Raw genomic sequence first — 20839 nt, forward strand, 5'->3', positions numbered from 1 at the left:
GATTTCTAGGTTTTTTTTGTTCTTACTGCAGAAAGAGAAAACCATGGGAGAAACTTTTCCAGAGCAGAACTAAAAAATTAAAGAAATTGTCGTCATATGTCATGAAGGATAGAAATGTTATCTTGTATGTTGAAAGTGCCTCAATAGCACAAAGTAACTTTTTCTGTAATTCTAAACTCAGAAAGTGTCTTATTATGTAATTGTTTCTATTTTCTAATGGTACTCTAAAGCACATGTCAATAAAATTTTGTTAAGCTATCATTCTTTTTTGTTCAGGAAAATATGTAAATAACCGTTTTTTTGCCGCAGTGTAGAAAATTTTTCTATTGTCAGTTCATATTTATAAATTAAAATTTGGAGTTAACTAATCAAAGCCGGTCCTGAACATTTAGGCCTCCAACATACAAAAAATCTCGGACTTACTAATAACATTTTGAAAAACATCCTAAAAGCTTGACAAAGATCTAAACGTGTTACCTTCTTTCTATTGAGATGGACAAATACCAATAAAACTCTTAGCGTTTTTGCTAAAAAATAATGGTCTAAAGTGTTTAACACATTAATTGAAGGCCCTGACACATGCTTAACCAGTTTCGGCCTTAATACATGCTTGACCAATAGTCAGGCCAACTCTGTAATGAACTCTTGCATAGGAGAAATGAAACTTTAATCTTGTTCGTTTAATTACGTCCGAACCATATAATGTAGCACATTGTTCTGTAAACCCAGTGCTGAGAAAGCTCCAGCGATGGTTACACATATTAAAATATACACAAACAAATACAAACTCAACTTTATGATCCAATATCAATTTATAAATGTTCTTATGAGCATTGATGTAAATTTTTTTTAAGGGTTCAACAAAGCAATTCTCCTTCTTTAATTTATAAAATAATCTATCGAAATCTTTTAGTTCGTGGTTTTTCCTTTACGTTTTCTCCTCTTTTGCATATAATAAAACTCCAATGAGCTATTTTAATGTTTCTCTGTTTTCTATTTAATTAGGCTTTTATATGAACAGGAATCATCCTTACCGAAGTGAAATACAGAAAAAGAATGAAACGAGTCGCCATAGTAACAGCGACACGATGTAACATTTAGAAAGATCGAAGATGGCAACATGCAGAGATTAAAAGAGATAAAACAAAGAAATAACTGGAGACCAAAACCACCTGTCCACAGAAAGAGAACCCATTTCGACACGTGGCAAAACCTGAACATGCTCGAGAACACTTGTTTGTCTTCAGAGAAGACAGAGTAGCATCCTCAGTTTCTCACTGCACCGTTAATACAAAAAAACATATCGTCTTCTATATTATCTTTTTGCGTCTGAAAACCAAAGAAGGGAATTTCTGCAAACACTCGAAAACAAAGCTTTTCGTATTTCTTAGAATCAAACAGTTAAAAAGATTTTGCTCGATGAAGGTGCATGAGACGAGATCTCACGCGCACATGTCTGGAGACGAACAGAAGGTAAATTTCAACGTCAAATGATCTTTTAATTTGTGTTTATGTGTATTTGAATCAATTTAATTTACTCCATTATTTTTTTTTCTTCAGAAGGGAAATTTGCGGAAGCACAAGGCGGAAGGGAAGCTTCCAGAAACTGGACAGTCTCATAAGAAGGCAAAGCCGGAAAACGATAACGGTCGTTCAGTCAACGGCGCCGGAGATGCTGCGTCAGAGTATAATGAGTTTTGCAAAGCGGTTGAGGAGAATCTGTCCGTTGATCAGATTAAAGAAGTTCTTGAAACCAACGGTCAGGATTGTTCTGCTCCGGAAGAAACGTTACTAGCTCAATGGTTAGTGTTATGATAGATCGTTAGAAGTTAAGACAAGTTTTTATTTTATCTGTAACGATTTTCGTATTCCGAAGTTTTAACTTTTTTTTTTTTTGGTCTTGAGCAGCCAAGATTTAATGTTTTATGGGGCTTTGGCTAAATGTCCTTTATGCCGGGGAACTTTGATTTGTGACAACGAGAAAAGATTTATCTGTGGAGGTGAGATTAGTGAATGGTGTAGTTGCGTCTTCAGCACGAAGAATCCCCCTAGAAAAGACGAGCCAATTAAACTCCCTGATTCCATCATGAACTCTGCTATATCTGATGTAAGTTCCCATATTCAAGGATCCAATCCATCAAGACTCTGCTTTTCATTTTTATGTTCTTAATTTCTTACTATTAAATGATATGGCAATAGTTAATCAAGAAACATCAGGACCCGAAAAGTCGGCCAAAAAGAGAGTTGACCTCTGCTGATAAACCCTTCACGGGAGTGATGATCTCTCTCATGGGACGTCTCACGAGAACGCATGTAACGTAGTTTCACTTTAACTTTGTTGTGATCTTTATTATGGTTCCTTGCTATACACGCTTAAGAGGGTTATTTTCCCTCTCCCTGTTGTTGCAGCAATATTGGAAGAAGAAGATTGAGAGACACGGTGGGAAAGTGTCTAATACTGTTCAAGGTGTAACATGTTTGGTGGTTTCTCCAGCTGAAAGAGAACGAGGTGGTTCCTCAAAACTGGTGGAAGCAATGTAAGTGTTTAGAGGTTTGTAACAGAGCTTGTATATTTTGTGTATTTTAAATCTTCAACTCTGGTGTTGTTACTTGTGACTCAAGGGAACAAGGTATACCAGTTGTGAGCGAAGCGTGGTTGATAGATAGCGTGGAGAAACAAGAAGCTCAGCCACTCGAAGCTTATGATGTTGTCAGTGATCTTTCAGTGGAAGGGAAAGGAATCCCATGGGATAAGCAAGATCCAAGCGAGGAAGCAATTGAATCCTTAGCAGCCGAGGTGTTTATTAATTAGCACATCTAATTAATGCTAGTTTCAAATGGGATGATTTGGAGAATCTGATTTGTGTTTGATGTTTTCAGCTAAAAATGTATGGCAAAAGAGGAGTCTACAAGGACACAAACCTACAGGAGAGAGGTGGGAAGATATTTGAAAAAGACGGACTTTTGTATAACTGCGCCTTCTCCATATGCGATTTGGGAAAAGGGCGTAATGAGTATGATCCAGACAAACCCTCAAATTTTCTGATTTTTTTTTTCTTAGGGGGATAAGGCTTTTTCTAATCTGCTGGTTTTTGCAGGTATTGTATTATGCAGCTAGTCACGGTGCCTGAGAGCAACCTGAATATGTATTTCAAGAGAGGAAAATAGGAGATGACCCTAATGCGGAAGAGCGTCTTGAAGAGTGGGAGGATGAAGAAGATGCGATCAAAGAGTTCGCGAGACTCTTTGAGGAGATAACCGGGAATGAGTTCGAGCCGTGGGAACGTGAGAAGAAAATTCAGAAGAAGCCTCATAAGTTCTTCCCAATTGACATGGTATGACCGTTGTTCCTTGCATCTCAAGTCACCTCTTTGGATGGTTTATGTATCTGGTAAATGTTTAGTACTTTGGTGTTTCGTGGATTCTGCAGGATGATGGAATCGAAGTGAGAAGTGGAGCGCTTGGTCTAAGACAGCTTGGTGTTGCTGCTGCTCATTGCAAACTTGATCCGTTTGTTGCAAACTTCCTTAAAGTTCTGTGTGGTCAAGAGATTTACAAGTAACTGTTCTTAGCACATTCTTCATCTCTATCAAGAATCCTTCTCTACTTGTGACTGTTCTGATCATTGGTATTTTTCTCGTAGATACGCCTTGATGGAGCTTGGTTTGGATCCACCTGATCTGCCTATGGGAATGCTGACTGATATCCACTTGAAACGATGTAGGCCCTGGTTTTACCATAATCTTTTGTATATCACTTGTTGCTGATATATATTTTGACTCACGAGTTCTGTGTCTCTGAATTTTTTCAGGCGAGGAGGTGTTGTTGGAGTTTGTTGACAAGCTCAAGACAACAAAGGAGACGGGTCAGAAAGCAGAAGCAATGTGGGCAGATTTTAGCTCACGGTGGTTCTCTTTACTGCACACCACAAGGCCAATGCGATTGCACGACTTCCATGAACTTGCAGACCATGTACGCAAATTAGTCCCCTCTCTTTTTGTGTGTGTTATATCTTGATATTTATAGTATCGGATTAATGTGGCAGGCGGCATCTGCTTTTGAGACGGTGAGGGACATAAACACGGCCTCTCGTTTGATAGGGGACATGCGAGGAGACACACTAGATGACCCGTTGTCTGATCGGTACAACAAACTTGGCTGCAAGATTTCTATGGTGGACAAAGAGTCCGATGATTACAAGATGGTTGTGAAGTACCTCAAGACTACTTATGAGCCTGTGAAAGTCTCTGACGTTGTAAGCTCCCTCCCCTGGCATACGCTTTTCACATATATTGCAGATGATGTAAACTACAATGGTGTGTTTGTTTCAGGAGTATAGTGCGACGGTGGAGAATGTTTTTGCGGTTGAATCAGACGCAATTCCTTCATTAGATGACATCAAGAAGTTACCGAACAAGGTTCTTTTATGGTGTGGTAAGAAGCTAGGAGTAATACGGAATATACTGTTATTTCATGTTTGGGAATATGGTCAAAAGTAAATTATTGGTATTTTTTCGTTTCTCATAGGGACTCGTAGCTCGAATCTGTTGAGACATATCTACAAGGGGTTCTTACCAGCTGTCTGCTCTCTTCCGGTCCCTGGTTACATGGTAATAAAAGATTTTTTTTTTTTTGGCTAGTTTCTTCATATGGTCGGATCATTAGTGTCTTTTGTGATTCTTTTCTGTGTAGTTTGGGAGAGCTATAGTGTGTTCAGATGCAGCTGCCGAAGCAGCAAGGTACGGTTTCACGGCTGTGGATAGACCGGAAGGGTTTCTTGTATTAGCCGTTGCTTCCCTTGGCGAGGAAGTTACAGAATTCACAAATCTACCGGAGGACACAAAGACATTAGAAGAGAAGAAGGTTGGAGTTAAAGGCCTAGGGAGGAAGAAGACAGAAGAATCAGAGCATTTCATGTGGCGAGATGACATAAAGGTCCCTTGTGGAAGACTGGTTCCTTCGGAGCATAAGGACAGTCCTCTTGAGTACAATGAGTACGCTGTGTATGATCCGAAACAGGTAAAACAGGGCAAAAACTGAATTCTGTTTATAGTTAAAGACACTTAGGGTTGTTGGCTCATTAGTAATATTTTGGTTTTTCTTGACACAGACAAGTATTAGGTTCTTGGTGGAAGTGAAGTACGAGGAGAAGGGAACTGAGATAATCGATGTTGAACCAGAGTAGCGGTGTGATTCTTGCGGTTTGGGTTGGCAAGAAGCCAAATGGGTAGGCTGTTTTTGGTGGTTTCATGTTTTCTTCATTAGGTTTGCAATGGCGAATGTAAAAGTGGCTTCTTCTCTTGGGTTGTAAGGAAACTGTTAACTACGTAACTGCGCTCTGCTGTGTAAAGCTTTTTGCTATGTAAATAGATTTACACAGTGATTAACTAACTACTCTACTTATGATATGTCCGGTTTAAAGCAATGTTTTATCAGTTATTAAAAATAATTTCAATATATATTTCGTATGTCAGTTATTTTGTCTAAGCAGTTTTCAGCAAATTCAACTGATAAATGAATACGTGTAGCACAACAAAACAGATTGGTTGTTTCGGAATTAGGAGTAGAAGACACTGTTTTTTTACCTTTTTTTAGGTTAGAAATAGTTTAGCTTCATGACTGTTTCTGTAAATTGACAATTTAACGACAAAGAAAAGAAAGAAAAAAACACTGATGACTAACCAAAAGAAAAAAAGTGAAGCATCGTATAGATACCATTAGTTTTTAAGTACTGTAAGATAGTATCAAAGAAGTGTGTGAGAAAAAATAACTCAAAAGAACAAAAAAAAAGGTGAAGCATTTTGGTTGATTCTTTGATCTGTTACCATACAACAAAAAACTTACAGATCCACGTCTCTGATCATCACCACTAACCCCAAATTTAAGTTATCCCGCTTAGGTTTAAGGTAATTTAGTTGTCTCTGTGGATTCATAAGCAGCATCGGCTGAAGAAGTATCTATGTCGTTGAGACCCAACTCCTCGTTTTGCTCCCATGACCTCTCGTACTCTTCATCTGTAAGTTCAAGCATCACAACACATGTTATTCGAAACCCATGGACCCCTGTCCTAATTCACACATTGAGTCCTAGTTTAAGTCATTTTTATAGTGCAGTGTACAAAACCTCTTCTGAATGTTGTTTTTCATAATGAGTGAAACTTTTAAGCCTCTCATACGAAAAATAAGAAATGAATGGATACAGAACGAATATCTGTTTCGATCTTGTCAGGGAAAACGAGGAACTTACATGTGAGCTGATGATCATCTTTCATATCATCTGTTACTGGTGAAATAAAGGAATTCGCTAATTCATCATCAAGAATCAAAGTCCATGGCTGTTCTAAGCTTAGGAGCTGCAAGAGAAGTAAACATTATTCATTACAGAAACCAGGTATCTTGTTGCTTTGATTTTTCTTGCACATCAAGAACACGACAAGGCTAATACTTAACAGAAGTTCAAAGAAGACGCTACCTTAGTTAGCCTGGATCCGAATTCTCTCCACTTGTTCTTCTTACTCTCGTCAAGACTGTCACCAAATGTGAATCCGTGTACTCTCGCTAGGCCTGTGAGAACCCATACCACACTTGGGTCAGTAGCTAAGAGCTATAATCCATCATTACAAAAACAAATCTCGAAACGCATCCGTTATCCAAACAATGAAAGCTTATAGGATACTTGGATCAGCTGCTTGACATACTGACATTATGCCATGGTTCAGTATATCTGTTCTACAGTACTTAGATCACTTATAAATGATTAAGGCGCGTGATTCAGACTTGACAAGGATAAAGGATAACGTTGAGATGTTGAAAGGTCATACTAACTTTCTCTGATCTGTGTGACCAATCCTTCCACTGTTGTTACCATTCCACCAAGTGTACCACCAGCTAGCTCCAGATCAAGTTCTGGGATTTTCACTCCTGCTGTGTCTGACTAATACGCGATAAAAAAAAATCACTATTAATGACATATTAGAAGGTGTTAGTCCAAAAGTATAAACTAGTATTAACCCATTTCCTAGCCTACGCAGTGGTTCATGAGGCTGTCTACTATTATATTGCCATCAGATGTGTTATATAGTTATACCTTCGAGAAAGATCAAACAAGCCTATTTCACATAGTATCTCGAAGTTTTGGCACTTATTTGACACTTCCATAGCACCTTCCACGATCTAAGTATTTTGTTTTGTGCTAGAATGAAAGTATGATGATTTTTCACGGTGCCAAGTCAAAATCCAGCAGTGAGCTAGATTCATTGTCAAAACTTTACCCAACTTAAACTACATACATTCTGTTAAAGTTCAATTCCCATGTTTCTGAAAGGGCATATACTTCAACGGTAATGCGACATTCTCAACTACGATACAATGAATGATATGGGCAAATCTCTCTGGCTTCGCCACTCTTCCAGATTTTCCCAAAGGAGATTTCTGGTGCGCTACTACAGTATACAAACATACTGAAGCGAAAAACTAACCTTGATAACGTCTCGGCTAAGGTCAGCGATGTTTCTCACAAAGAGGGTGATTTTCTTTCCCTTTTCAGGAATTGCACCACCAGGCTTTAACTGCGCACGATTACCCAAAATAGTTAATGACCTAAAGACAAGGCATATGTCTGCAAAATCTCAAACAAAATCAAACCAATGGGACCAAACCTCAGAATTGCGATAGCCACAATCCTCACATGTGGATGCCATGACAATAACCTCCTGAAAGTACGGGATTTCTATTTTCTGTCAAGTGTTAAACAACATCTAGGAGTTCACCGATAAATAAAATATACGGAAAAACCAAGGAATGGACATCCAAACTTTGAAAGGATACTAGTCACGAACATCCGTGTCTCACACAACTTCATACATGCTCCGCAGGTTGAAGGGAAAGTCATCACCTGTTAGAACAAATTTAACGTGTTATATAAATCTTATTACCATCTAAATTTGTCACTCTTCCAAATACAAATTTTAACAGTGATTTGTTTTCTTGAGTGATCATAACCTTGAACATTAAAAAAAAAAACTATTCCAAAAGTTAAGGAGTCAGAAGTTACCTCTTCAGGGGCAGTGTATCTGAACAAGTTATCTGATATATCAGTGCTATTACTCTGGGCAATCACTCGATGACCAGCTGTTGCTCCGATAGTTCCATGAGGTACAGAAGTTGTTTCAGCAGAAGGTGCGCCAAGGGTCCCTTCTGATTGTGCAGCCTGAGATGGGTCAGCAAGATATCCAAGTGTTGCTTGTTGCTCTGGTGTTCGCTCATAGAATTTGATGGTTAAAGAGGGATCTGGTGATGGAGCATGTCTGTCATGTTGTAAACTTGTCATAAGCAAATAAGAGAAACACAACTTCTTCTAATTTGTGGGTACTTCCAAATTGGATATCCTTACGGGTTCTCAATGAAACTGTTTCCAGCAGGATCGTCCAAGATGAAGGTGAAGGGTGTCTCTGCTTTAGCACAAGCTCTAAGTTTGGACAAGAATTGGTCTATTGCTTCAGCAGTTTTAGGATCAACTTTCTGTGTCCAGCAAAATATATAGTTAAAAGTCGTAAAGATTCTTGACTGTAAAACCAAAAAAACTGGGCATAAACATAAATGTCCAGCTCCCAGTCAGAATTTACCCTGCGTTCTTCTTGAAGAGCACTCAGTTCATCGGCAGCCCGTGCTAATATCCCTTCCACCTGTAAAGTAAACAAGAACAAATTTAAAAAAAAAAAACAACAAGTGGGAGCTATTCCCAAGGAACTGGAATTTAGGAACACCAAAAATCTGAAACGTAATTACATAGGTCTATAAGATCCCACTAAGAAAGAGACAACGCCAACAAGAGGTTTTCCCAACTGCTAACACCAGGTTAAAGCTAAAAATTAACACAGATAGGGCTCTCATGAAGATCTTCCCGACAATCATTGCCAAAGTGACAAGTTAATGCATATATCATCATTAAATGCATCACTAATTTGTTCTAATGAGTATACTACACGACTTTAGGTTTTTCTAAGAAATACACACCCCATAAAATGAACTGTTCATAACAAAGATGGTTAAGATAGTAACGACTTACAGTAGACAAACTTCCACGTTGGGCCTCTGGTGGAATCTCAAAATCCAGTTCAGGAATCTGAATGCATATATTCACAAACTACTGTCAGTTTCAAGCTTCAAATCAGTCTAATTTTCATGATATGAGAAGAAAACTAATTCAGAATTCTCATAAATATGCAGGAAGCGGCCTGAGTTTGTAAAATCAGAGTATTGTGATTCCAAAGAAGCAATGGCATCCCAGAAATATACAAGACAACTGACCTTAATAGTGGCTGATTCAGATTTCACAACTTGCCGGTCAAATATCTGCATTCAGACAGAAACAAGAAGGTAGAATTAGCTTAAGGAGTGAGAGAGAACTAAAAACAAATATTCACGTTTCCTATAATAAGCTTGGATTGCTACATTCTACCATACTGTAAGTGCACCTTAAAATGAAATTAAACGCAATGAACAGAAATGTAGATTTAAATTATTCTATTAACCTTCACATCGCCCGATAGAACCTCTAGATGGTAACAGCATCCTCGGGGTTGAATCTCGCCCGCAAACTGAACTTCATTATTCCTATAACATAGATAAGAATTAAAATTAAAGGCTTTCTTTTTTCAATTGAGAAAAACAGAAACTATTTAGTGATATTTTTATTTAAATCCTGCTTATACCAGATTGTTAAAAGTATCTCAAAATCGTTAAAAGTTGTACCTTTCTCCGCAATGTGGACATTCAAATGCAGATATTAAGACCTGTAACCAGAGGTAGTTTAGCGGTCAGATTTTCAGGTAACACAAGGTAGATGAAGCCATAAAGGTATAAATAGAACACACAACCAAGGTAGACAAGTATCTTCCAAATAATAAAATTGAAAATTTTAACGCTCGAGAATGTGGCTAATTTACAGTGAGTATATGAATTTGGAAAATGAACAAAAGTTGGTCCTCTTCAAAACAGAGTACGACATACCTTTCTGAAGTGAGGAATTAAGGTCATCAGAAATCTAGTAGTTCCCTGGGAAAGAAACAAGAACCAAATTTTATACACAGGAGAAGGATCAGTAGAAAGACCACGAAAATCTCTTTACAACTGAAGTAAATAACTCGGTAATAATAGACTAGTAGCTGAAAGTTTGCCATATAAATAATTTTCAATTGATTGCAACTGCACCCCACAAATATCAATATATCTAGCCTCAAATTACTAAATCCATCACCAAAATAAGTTGTATTCATCACAGCTACATTTCAATAACAATCTCAAGAACCACTTGATTGCAGAAAGAACCAATGATATTATACGTTACAGCTATGTGCAATTACATTTGTACATTATTGGAAACAAGCTGAAAAAACTAGAGAGAAACTAGACTGTTTTCTAGACCCTATATTAGTTAGCAAAGGTTTCATCAAGTATAACTATGTCTTCCTGTGACAAAGGATAAGGACTACACAACAAACATCAGAAGACGCAAAGAAACTGTGTAAGTGTGTGAGAGAGAGAGAGAGGTACATTTTCATTGCAGCGCATGCACATGCTCTCAACTACGTAGAGGGGAGCACCGAAGGAGTGATCGGCGGAAACAGCTTCAACCACCGATCTAACATCGATTTGCTGATCATTTCCGTTGTCCATTATCACTGAAGTTTCTCCAAACAATCCCAAGAAATCCGATTAGCCGCGAAGTCAGTGATTTCGAATGATTTGCGAGCAACACATTAGGAAGAAACGAAAAAGATAAGCTAAAAGCACGAAACTTTGTGATTATCAGGGTTCCAGAAACAATCTCTACGCTAATAATCTAAAAGGGTCTATATTTGAAGTTGGCATAGCAAAATTTCGTTGATGAATTTTTGCAATTTCCTGGAAAAAGCATATAGATAGTGTTAAATTTCCTGCATTTTTCTTTAAGAGAAGTTGGTTCCTCACCTAAAGACTAAATCTGCTGCTGCAAAGGTTTTAGAGATACAGAAAGACTAAACCACAGAATAGAAAGCAGAGATAAGAGAGTCCTCTCGAAAGAGATGAGAGCTAGGAGCAGAGACACGAAACAGAACAAGGAACAGAGAGCTTTGCACCTCGAGCAGGGACAGGAAAGGAAAAGAGAGGGAGAGAGCTCACGTCGCCGAGGCAGAGCAAGAGGGTAGCGAATATGGATTCAGACGAGGAGAGGGAATCTCGGCTCTGCTGCTCGCGATTTAGGGTTGTTTGCAGAACCCTTCGTCGTTCGTTAGTTTTATTTTTTTAAAACGACTTCGTTTTCTTTGTTAAGCAACAAGCTAGTCTTTCTTTTCTTGGTGAACAGTAAAAATTAACTAAAAGTCGAGGTTAAGTTAACCAATTCGGGGACATCTAAAAAACAAAAGTCTTACTAATAATTATGAGGATTGTGGAAGTCCCTAAACCTAGTGGTTTTAAACATTTGGCATTCGATTTCCAAAAAATATAGTTTTAATGATTATTGCTTACATGTTTATCAAATATTTCAGAGAATGCTACAAGTAGAACCCATTGTCGTGGTGAGTGTTGCGGAAAGCTTTCTGTCATGTTCAGTTGTTCACCATAATGTCTGAATATAATAACATGGTATCCTACTTTCTTTCATAATATTCAATAATAATCCGGTCACTTACAGTCATAATTTATATCAAATTCTCAACTAATTTTTGTTTGTTTTCTAAAATTCAAATCATATCATATGGGGGAAAAATATAGTTTTTTGTTTGTTATAGATGATAAAATGATTTTGTTTTTACGAAGAAAAAGAGCCAAATAAAATGAGAAGAGAAATATGTAAGAAACTGAATTAAAAATCAGGAAAGTGAGAACGAGAAAGAGAATGAATATTTGGGAACACTCACCAGTCTCGACTCAGCTAGATAATGGCTAATGACAAGGTTCCTCTCAATCTCACTCTCATACAAAATGTTTGCCACCTTATCACTTGATAGCTTTGTAAACTTCATTCATCTAGATTATTGGTGAACATAGGAATTAAACAGAGTTTCATGTCCTTCAGAGTCTTAGGGCCCAAAGTAAATGTTAGGCACACTAGTCGAGAAGAACAAAGCATCTGTTTTTCAAGCTCTCGGATAATCTACAACTACAATTCACTCAAACACGAAGTATATTGGGTTTAGCCAGGAAGGGAAGCATATTATGGAATTTTGTTGTTGTTTGTTATTGTAGCTAATAAAAAAAAATTATGGTTTTTGTAAGGTCAGTTTCTGATAAGTTACATGACCAGCAATAGCCAATAGCTAAATGTAATAAAACATGCTGTGTCAGCGTAACGGTGGGGCATATTGGAATGGGTTCAGAAGTTTGAAGCGTGTGTTCCTAAATTCAAAACCCACATGACACCCATATCGAAATGCACAAAAAAAGGGCAAAAATCCAATGAACTAGACATCGTACATGTGCTATACAGTTATCAAAAGTGTCTTAGTCTCTGACCTGTCACTCAATAAAATGTTTCACAAAGTCCACTGCACCGATTCCATACCTATCTATTTTTTTTTTTGGATGAATGTTAAATTGTATTCAAACCCGAAAAAAAATAGCGTTTCTACATAGTGAATGCGAGCTGTTTATGTAAAAGACAAAGCAGTAAAAGATTACAAAGCTTCGATCATGTTCTTGGTCTTGTTGCAAACCAGAGTTGCAGACCTTCTTTGTAACGAGAGTCTCCCAGCAATCGGATGGCACTCAATTGATTCCTGATACCTTTGTCAATGACCCTTATTAGTGTTGCAGCAGGCGTTGTGCTTCCTCCATGCCGTCTTTCATTCCGTTCTCTCCATAGTCCATAAACAGTAGATTGAAACAAATATCGAATGATGAAAGTTTTGATTCGAGTTTGGTAAGAAGTCGAGATGATCCTCACCAAATCCGTCCATTCCACCGTGAAATCCTGAAGCAAAACTCCTCTTGCCAAATTTGACCACACCTGCTTTGAGTAAGGGCATGAGAAAAAAAGATGGCTACGTGTTTCCAATTGAGCATTGCATAGAATACAGCCAGTGGGAATGTTGGCATTCCAATGTTGCATTCTATCACCAATACTAAGTCTGTCTAACAGGGCAAACCAGGAGATAAACCCGAATTTGGGGCAGTGGTGAGAAAACCAAATCCCTTTAGCCCAAAGGACTTTTTGAGATGAGGTTCGCACCAAATCCCTCGTAGCTCGAGTGCTGAAAGTTCGTTTATAGTCATACCTATCTATTACTTATTAGTTGCTGAACAAAAGGAAAAAAAAAAAAAGTCTTTTTATACATTATATGCGAAGATTTATTAAATAAAATGTTAGTGAAAGTCTAAAATCTATAAACATGTCATTCATTTATACGTATAATTCCAAATCAGTTACTTTAAAAAAATATTTGTTTCCGGCCTCTTCTAGTGAATTCATTTATGCTTCCAGTTTAATTGATTTCAAGATAATTTAGTCATTTATGAACTAGATAGCTGTCGTGCGGTTTTACGCGGTAGTCTTTGTTTCTTCTTTGCTTGTGGGAATTTCCTCCATAATTGTGGATTTCTTCGTGTTATATATATAGAGAAATATGTGAATTTAGTTTTATAATACTCTTCACAGTTGATACGGTGTTAATTTTTTACAACAATCTTAGGAGCCTAAAACAATACAACAACCTTGCTTCGAGTTTACTTAAGCTGACTAGCCATAAGAGCTAAAAACCATACAACAACATTGCTCTCGATCGAGTTGACATAAATTTTCTAATAGTTATATATATATATATTTTTTTTTTTCTTCTAAATAGTATATATTACTTGTGTTTTACAAGAAGTGTCGTTGTATTTCTCACAAATTAAGTAATTTGTTAATGGAAATACATTTTGAATATTGTTGAGTAATGCAAGATTATTTTGTTGTAAAGCCATGCATCTCTTATGCCAATATGGATCCAAGCTTACTCTCAAAAGTTGAAAGACCTATCCGGCCAGATGCTGAGCCTTATCGAACATTAGTGGGGGAAGATGATGTAATGTACCTCGTGGTTACTAAACCAAACCGATTAGTAATCTCGAAGGTACTCTCGTTAATGGGAAAACTTCAAACAGATTAGTTACCTTGGTCGACGTTTTATTTTACACGACCACTTGTTGATCTACAAAGTATTTCATTGATTCGCATGTAATATATCGATAAGGTTGATGGCTATTAATTGGAAGCTATGTACTTGGGGACCAGTGGAGAGCGGATCAGCCGCGTGAACAGTATATGAAAAAAGGACAGTTGAATATTTAAGAAGAGATGAGCAAATACTCTTGCAATAATAAAGAAATTATTTCTTATCTGGTATGGAGATCGATCGATACCCTTATATGTAGAGGGCTTGATTAAAAAGCGTATAACAATGGGAAGTATTTATATACGATTATGTGAATACTGTTTTGTTTATTTATGTAGATTAAAAATATTCTTATAAATTAAATTTTTGAAAAGTTTTGTATGATTTTAAGACCAAAGTTATTCACTATCAATACACTTATACACATAAACTATTCTACAGACTTTTGTTCTGACAATATTTTAACTATTTTGTCACCACTAAAATTAAAATGTACATTGGTGTTTAACAGTTTAAGCATTTGGTCTAGTACGATTAAGGCTGTGAAGCCATTGTCATATTAAGGTGTAGGTCATATGTGTATTATCTAAAGGATGAAAGATATACATGCACGATTGATGATCCATATCGTCATAGATGAAAGTGATGGTAGTAAATCACTAAAATCTAGTGATTATTTGTTCATTTTCTAATGTAAAATAGAACGGCTCACAACTCAAAATGTCAAGCTCTTATCTTTGGGAAATGTCAGAGACACGCAAACAGTTTATGTACCATTCATACTGCCAAACTTGTTTTTTTTTGTTATATATATGGCCAAACTTGTTTTTTTGTTCTTTTATCATCAACTATTTATTTTAATATTATTTGAATAAAGATGCTAACCAGATCGGAGCGATAAAATTCCCAAGTGTTTGGAGCAACATCTAGTCTTAGATTACTGAGCTGAAAATCCAAAGATCATGGAAAACTCAATCATATCACTGTAGAGTAAGTCCAAAAATAGAGGTACGTACGTGGAAAACATACCGTTTTAGTTTCTACTTTCTACCAAACTTCATTGACAAATTAGATAACTACCAATTTAGATGTGCACCGATTATCGCAAACCCTTATTAATGGACGGCAAAGGAAGAGAAAATAATTAACGGCAGCTCCCACCTCCCAACTCCTAAAGTGCATATATGTTTTCTATTTGTAACTGAAAAGTGCATATATGTTAGGTGTCTTCCTCCACGTTCTACAAGAATAATCATCGGATTCACATATATATAAGATTTGAACTAGTGATTAAAAGCCTTGAACAGTTAGTTTCGAAGTTAGTTTATTACCTAACAATTTTTTCTTGTTTGTTTGTTTAAAGTCTATATTATTTCCGAAAGTCGTGGACATATATAAAACCAGTCAATGAAATTAGTAGAATTTTAACTGTGTGTTCAAAATGCTCAACTAAAATATAGCGGATGAAAATATAACTCCGTAGTTAATATAAAAAAAGTCAGTGAACACGATATGTACAGTTCCCATATAGTAATAATTAATCAAATTTTCATTATTTTCTTTTAACATTTTGACTGTCTTATATATATATATATATATATATATATATATATATACCTTTATTGATTGATAAAATAAGACTCTTTTTCGAAAGAAAAAAACAGATTTTTAAAATGAAATTAAAATGATAATATATTTAAAAGAAATGTGGAAAAAATACCACACGGTAAACATGTGATGTTTAAAAATAAAAACACAGTAAACATGTTGCGTATCAACTGGAGCATATGGGCCAACAAATTTCTTCATAAATGTAGCCACAGTAACTTTCATAATTCTTTTTCTTTATTTCCACAAACACATTTGACTGGTAATGTGAGTGGCATAATTATAAACATATGATATGATGCGGCCTGAGACACAATCATAAACATAATTTTACTTTTGAAAGCGTGCGTTCAATGCAGTTGACCTGATCCTTAAATTTATACGAACATATGTTTCACGGATGTGACACACCTTATCTATGATTCTAAACCTAATTTGTTTAATGAAATCTATTAATTATAGTTGTTATATCATTGTACAACTATGCTCATCCCCAAAAGTAATTAATGATTTCAACGGGAGGACTGAGATCATGGGCCGACAAGTAGTTACGTTTCTTAAATGGTAAGAGGTGATATTCAATATTCCGAAAAAAATATTTATTTACTAATTAAAATTTCATCTCATATTTTTGTAATTAATGGGTAGGTTGGTAGATGAAGAAATTGTAAAGACGATGGCCAACAATATGGCCGTCTCTATGTTTACGAGTCTATATATATAGTAACCTCGACTCCAAGGCTTTACGTCACCTAATACAATCAAGTTTTGTATATTCTCTGGATTTGGTTGGGTATAGTATCTTATTTCAATATGGAATCCAATTGTGTTCAATTTCTTGCGGACAAGACGATTCTCATCACCGGTGCTCCTGGCTTTCTTGCCAAGGGTACGTTCTTTCTACATCTTTTTGGTTCACGTCGAGTCTGGTTTTCATACTATAAGATCCTATGATTTCATAACATAATGAAAATTTCGTAATCGATTATATGCTTCATATTATCTCTGTACTTATTATAAGTTCTTACCATTTTCTTCTTCTTCCACGTGGAATCGGTTCCATTGTTGCATGATTGATATCAGTACTATTTTCTTATAGTGACTTTAACATTTGTGTTGATCTTGCTTACCAAAAGATATTTATTGGTCGGGGATTATGTTTTCCTTGTTTAAACTGATTTATGAGAATAAATGAATAATAGTGATAAGTTTTTGGAAGATATTTCTTATATTTTATTAGGGCCCATTACATTTATTGTCACACATTAGATTTTTGTGGTCCATACATGATACATGTAATATAAACATTTTCAATGAGTTCTCTGTAGATTTAATTTAAGAAAAACGGAGAAATCTTAGTATACTTCTTACAATAGTATTTGTTGTCATGGTGAAATATGCTTCATAGATTCTGTGTTTCCAATAAATTCTTTTTGTATTTATTTTATATGTTTACACACAACCAAGTCTTTATAAAATATTAGTACAAACTCTATGTTTCATGAAAATTGTAGTCTTTCAATTTTCAAATATGAAAAAAAAATCTGGGAATGCGCATATGTGAGTTGTATATACATGAAATTTTTTTTTTTAAAAAATTAATACCTAATTGTTTAATAATTTATATTTTCTCACTTATTATACATTCTCTATTTTTCTACACTAAACATTTTTCATAATTATGAACCAATAATATTTCAATTTACTAATATCTCTCCACTATATAATTTAGTTTTTTTATTTTACTGACCATGATTAATATATAGTACATGGAAAAACGAAAATAAATTAAACCTTTATAAAACAAAATAAAAACTAAAAAAGTCAATTCTAGTGAAAGTGGAGTATTTTAGATACGTTTTGAAAAGCATAAGTTCACCAGTCATTTGTAGTTTACTACAATTTAGTTAAAATATTGCATTTTTTTCTTAGTTCTGGTGGAGAAAATTCTGAGGTTGCAACCAAATGTGAAGAAGATGTACCTTCTCTTGAGAGCTCCCGACAATAAAGCAGCCATGCAACGCTTACGTAGTGAGGTATGAAATAAATTAAACCCTATATCTGTATAACCAAAACACTTCTTTACATAAACCTATAGAGGTGATCCATTAATAATAATTAATAACAATATCTTTGGTTTATTTACAATGATACAAACAGGTTGTGGAGATCGACCTTTTTAGGGTGTTGAGGAACGATCTAGGTGAAGAAAATCTGAATGCCTTGGTGCGTGAAAAAATCGTGCCTATTCCCGGTGATATATCCGTCCACAATTTGGGACTGAAGGACTCTGATCTCCTACAACGTATGTGGAGTGAAATTGATATCATTATCAATATCGCAGCTACGACGAATTTTGATGAAAGGTATTTTAAATTGTGATAGTTATATTCCTTTGTAAATTTTTTAATCTTGGCGTTTTATAACTTCTGATTCTTGAGGAAGATGCTGAAATTTAGCTTCATATTCTATGTTCTTACATGAAAACCATAGATATGATATTGGTCTTGGCATCAATACATTTGGAGCTCTCAATGTTCTCAACTTTGCCAAAAAGTGTGTTAAAGGACAGTTGCTTCTCCATGTCTCAACCGGTGAGTTTTTATGTTTCTCATATAGTTTTTATGTTTCTATAGGTATCGTCTATAGACCGAGGCATACTTAAGTACACTTTTTGCATTACTTTTTTAGCATATGTTTGCGGAGAAAAATCGGGACTATTACAAGAGAAACCATTCGAGATGGGGGAGACTCTCAGCGGAAATACAAAACTAGACATCAATGTAGAATTCGAACTGATGAAACAGAAACTGAAAGAGCTCGAGCATCAAGATTGTTCTGAAAAAGAGATCTCGCAGTCGATGAAAGATCTTGGAATGACAAGGTTTAATTTCGGCCTAATCACACCCTATATATATGTTTCTTAAATTTTAATTTGATCACCCATTAATTATTTAATCAAAAATGGTATTTTATATAGGGCAAAGCTGCATGGGTGGCCAAATACTTATGTATTCACCAAAGCAATGGGAGAGATGCTGATGGGAAAGTATAGAGAAAATTTGCCACTTGTTATCTTACGTCCAACAATGATTACTAGTACTCTCGCCGAACCATTTCCCGGTTGGATCGAAGGATTAAGGTGAGTACCGATTTATATAATAATTCATTATAGTTTTATAAATTGAATGACTAGACCACAAGTTATCTATAACGTGTTAACTAAAGATTCATATTTATTTAGTTTTTTCTTTATTTTCAGAACTATAGATAGTGTGATTGTTGCATATGGTAAAGGAAAGCTTAAATGTTTTCTTGCGGATTCAAACTCAGTCTTTGATCTTGTAAGTCCAATCCAACTCCTACAATTACAAAACCTAAATCTCCTATGTTAAATAAAGCATTAATTAATTAACTGTTCTGTTTAAATTAATTACATACATTTATGGAATGGGAAAATACACTTGTATCATTTTTAGATACCAGCAGACATGGTGGTAAACGCGATGATTGCAACAGCGACAGCTCACTATGGAGAAACCGGGATTCAGAAGATATACCAAGTCGGTTCTTCTTTTCAGAATCCGGTCACGTTTGGACAACTCCACGAGGTCACGGCTCGTTACTTCACCAAAAAACCTCTGATTGCTCGCAATGGCTCACCAATCATAGTATCCACAGGAACGGTTTTGTCCACTATGGCTCAGTTCAGCCTCTACATCACCCTATGTTACAAGCTTCCTCTACAGGTACTTTACCCCAACTATACATGATTTAGTTTTTGGAGGTTAATTAGGTGAAAGCCCCATACAACGTATCTTCTATTTTCATTTTAATTCCCATTATTTATCATTTCTCATTTGTTTTTTGTTTTTTTTTTTTTCATTTAAGATACTTCGATTGATTAATATCATCTACCCATGGGGTCAAGGAGATAAATACAATGAAGACAGCCGCAAAATCAAGCTAGCTATGCGACTAGTTGAGCTTTACCAGCCTTACTTACTCTTCAAGGGCATGTATGTATATTTTATTACTCATAAACTCTCACCAAACCTAAGATTATAAGACACTAACATCTTGGTCTTATCTTTAAGTCATCATCGCAGCTTAATTAAGTCATGACATTATATATTCTTGTTTTTTATGTGCAGATTTGATGATTTAAATACTGAAAAACTGCGAATGGGAAGAAAGGAGAGCATCAAAGAGTTGGATGGATCGTTCGAGTTCGATCCCAAGTCCATCAATTGGGACGATTATATCGCAAACACACATATTCCTGGCCTCATCACCTATGTGCTTAAACAATAAATTATATATAGTAATTTTTAATGTGATCTATTGAATTAATGAGTTTGAATCTCGTGTGTAATATGATTATGTCATCATAATTCTATTTCCTGTCGTTCTAAGAAAAATATTGTGTAAACTCAAGCATGAAATTAAATGAATATATTGTTTTAACTCATTGTATAACGAGGTCTTTTTTAGCAAATCAAAATATAATATATATATATATATGTGTGTGTAGGAAAAATTAATTAAACTCGCATAGAAATGACAAAGAGTTCTGAATCTCTGCCGACAAAGCAAAAGGATGCCTAACAGAAATAAATTCACAAACAGTACTCAGTGTGAATTTATTTCTGTCAATTTCCTAACCGAATTTTTCTTTGTTATACTTCAGTCAACAGAATGGATAAATTTGTCAAATGACTTTACTATTTCAATTATTTGGCTAAATGACAGAGTTAGAAAATAAGTGGAAATCTTATCTTTGCACTATTTGATCATAATATATTTTTTGGTGTGCGCATATTTGTTGCTATTATACTGTCAATGTGATTAAGTTTGTCGCACTGGCTACCCAATAACGTGTTATCGGAAGTCGGAAGAAAATATATGTTAGTACGTATTTGGTTAAGAGGTGCAAATGTAATCTCACTCTCATTCACTTGAGGATATTTTCTAATAAAAAAAAATTATCATGTCAAAAAAAGTGAACTATAATTGGCTATTTACTATGAATAATACTCTCTGACGTAACTATATATTTACAATTAAAATACCTGTAACCACCAAGGCCACAGA

General features: G+C 35.5%; 3 protein-coding genes across 5 annotated transcripts; 2 read left to right on the top strand and 1 right to left on the bottom strand.

The window, feature by feature from the left end:
- Positions 1–1335: 1335 nt before the first annotated feature.
- Positions 1336–5426, top strand: LOC18018270 (poly [ADP-ribose] polymerase 3). The gene is given in 17 exon segments (XM_024156938.1): positions 1336–1473; positions 1561–1802; positions 1909–2107; positions 2200–2313; positions 2410–2537; positions 2623–2797; positions 2881–3014; positions 3099–3163; positions 3166–3335; positions 3431–3558; positions 3644–3720; positions 3812–3972; positions 4046–4255; positions 4332–4434; positions 4528–4610; positions 4693–5019; positions 5111–5426. Coding segments are annotated over 17 exon segments (2445 nt in total). The 5' UTR covers positions 1336–1419; the 3' UTR covers positions 5186–5426.
- A 252-nt stretch (positions 5427–5678) lies between these two features.
- Positions 5679–11295, bottom strand: LOC18018271 (zinc finger protein ZPR1). Of its 3 annotated transcripts, none has more exons than XM_006400691.2 (17): positions 11163–11295; positions 10554–10681; positions 10011–10055; positions 9753–9793; positions 9533–9614; positions 9309–9353; positions 9067–9123; positions 8624–8683; positions 8392–8519; positions 8053–8305; positions 7827–7893; positions 7658–7728; positions 7478–7567; positions 6825–6933; positions 6472–6563; positions 6247–6352; positions 5679–6014 (listed from the first exon to the last, which is right to left on the bottom strand). In XM_006400691.2, exons 2-17 carry the CDS (start codon positions 10674–10676, stop codon positions 5902–5904), a joined length of 1482 nt encoding a protein of 493 aa, XP_006400754.1. In that variant the 5' UTR covers positions 10677–10681; positions 11163–11295; the 3' UTR covers positions 5679–5901. The 3 variants fall into 3 exon arrangements, with proteins under 3 accessions (XP_006400754.1, XP_006400755.1, XP_006400756.1); XM_006400692.2 differs by having other exon boundaries at positions 11120–11263; XM_006400693.2 differs by having other exon boundaries at positions 10971–11252.
- A 5185-nt stretch (positions 11296–16480) lies between these two features.
- Positions 16481–20199, top strand: LOC18018272 (fatty acyl-CoA reductase 1). The gene is made up of 10 exons (XM_006400694.2): positions 16481–16634; positions 17678–17781; positions 17906–18111; positions 18239–18339; positions 18437–18629; positions 18726–18887; positions 19008–19089; positions 19225–19494; positions 19637–19764; positions 19900–20199. Exons 1-10 carry the CDS (start codon positions 16559–16561, stop codon positions 20057–20059), a joined length of 1482 nt encoding a protein of 493 aa, XP_006400757.1. The 5' UTR covers positions 16481–16558; the 3' UTR covers positions 20060–20199.
- The last annotated feature ends 640 nt before the right edge of the window (positions 20200–20839 follow it).

Source organism: Eutrema salsugineum, unplaced genomic scaffold (genome assembly GCF_000478725.1).
Source record: "Eutrema salsugineum unplaced genomic scaffold, Eutsalg1_0 scaffold_2, whole genome shotgun sequence".
Taxonomy (NCBI): Eukaryota; Viridiplantae; Streptophyta; class Magnoliopsida; order Brassicales; family Brassicaceae; genus Eutrema; species Eutrema salsugineum.

Excerpts from the sequence above, each read along its gene's own strand:
- LOC18018271 (XM_006400691.2), bottom strand. The coding sequence starts at position 10,676 with ATGGACAACGGAAATGATCAGCAAATCGATGTTAGATCGGTGGTTGAA. Across the intron at positions 8,520-8,623 it reads CTCTTCAAGAAGAACGCAGG|AAAGTTGATCCTAAAACTGC; the intron begins GTAAATTCTGAC and ends TGCTGGACACAG. Across the intron at positions 6,015-6,246 it reads AGATGATCATCAGCTCACAT|ATGAAGAGTACGAGAGGTCA; the intron begins GTAAGTTCCTCG and ends TTGAACTTACAG.
- LOC18018272 (XM_006400694.2), top strand. The coding sequence starts at position 16,559 with ATGGAATCCAATTGTGTTCAATTTCTTGCGGACAAGACGATTCTCATC. Across the intron at positions 18,340-18,436 it reads GCTTCTCCATGTCTCAACCG|CATATGTTTGCGGAGAAAAA; the intron begins GTGAGTTTTTAT and ends TTACTTTTTTAG. Across the intron at positions 18,630-18,725 it reads AAAGATCTTGGAATGACAAG|GGCAAAGCTGCATGGGTGGC; the intron begins GTTTAATTTCGG and ends TATTTTATATAG.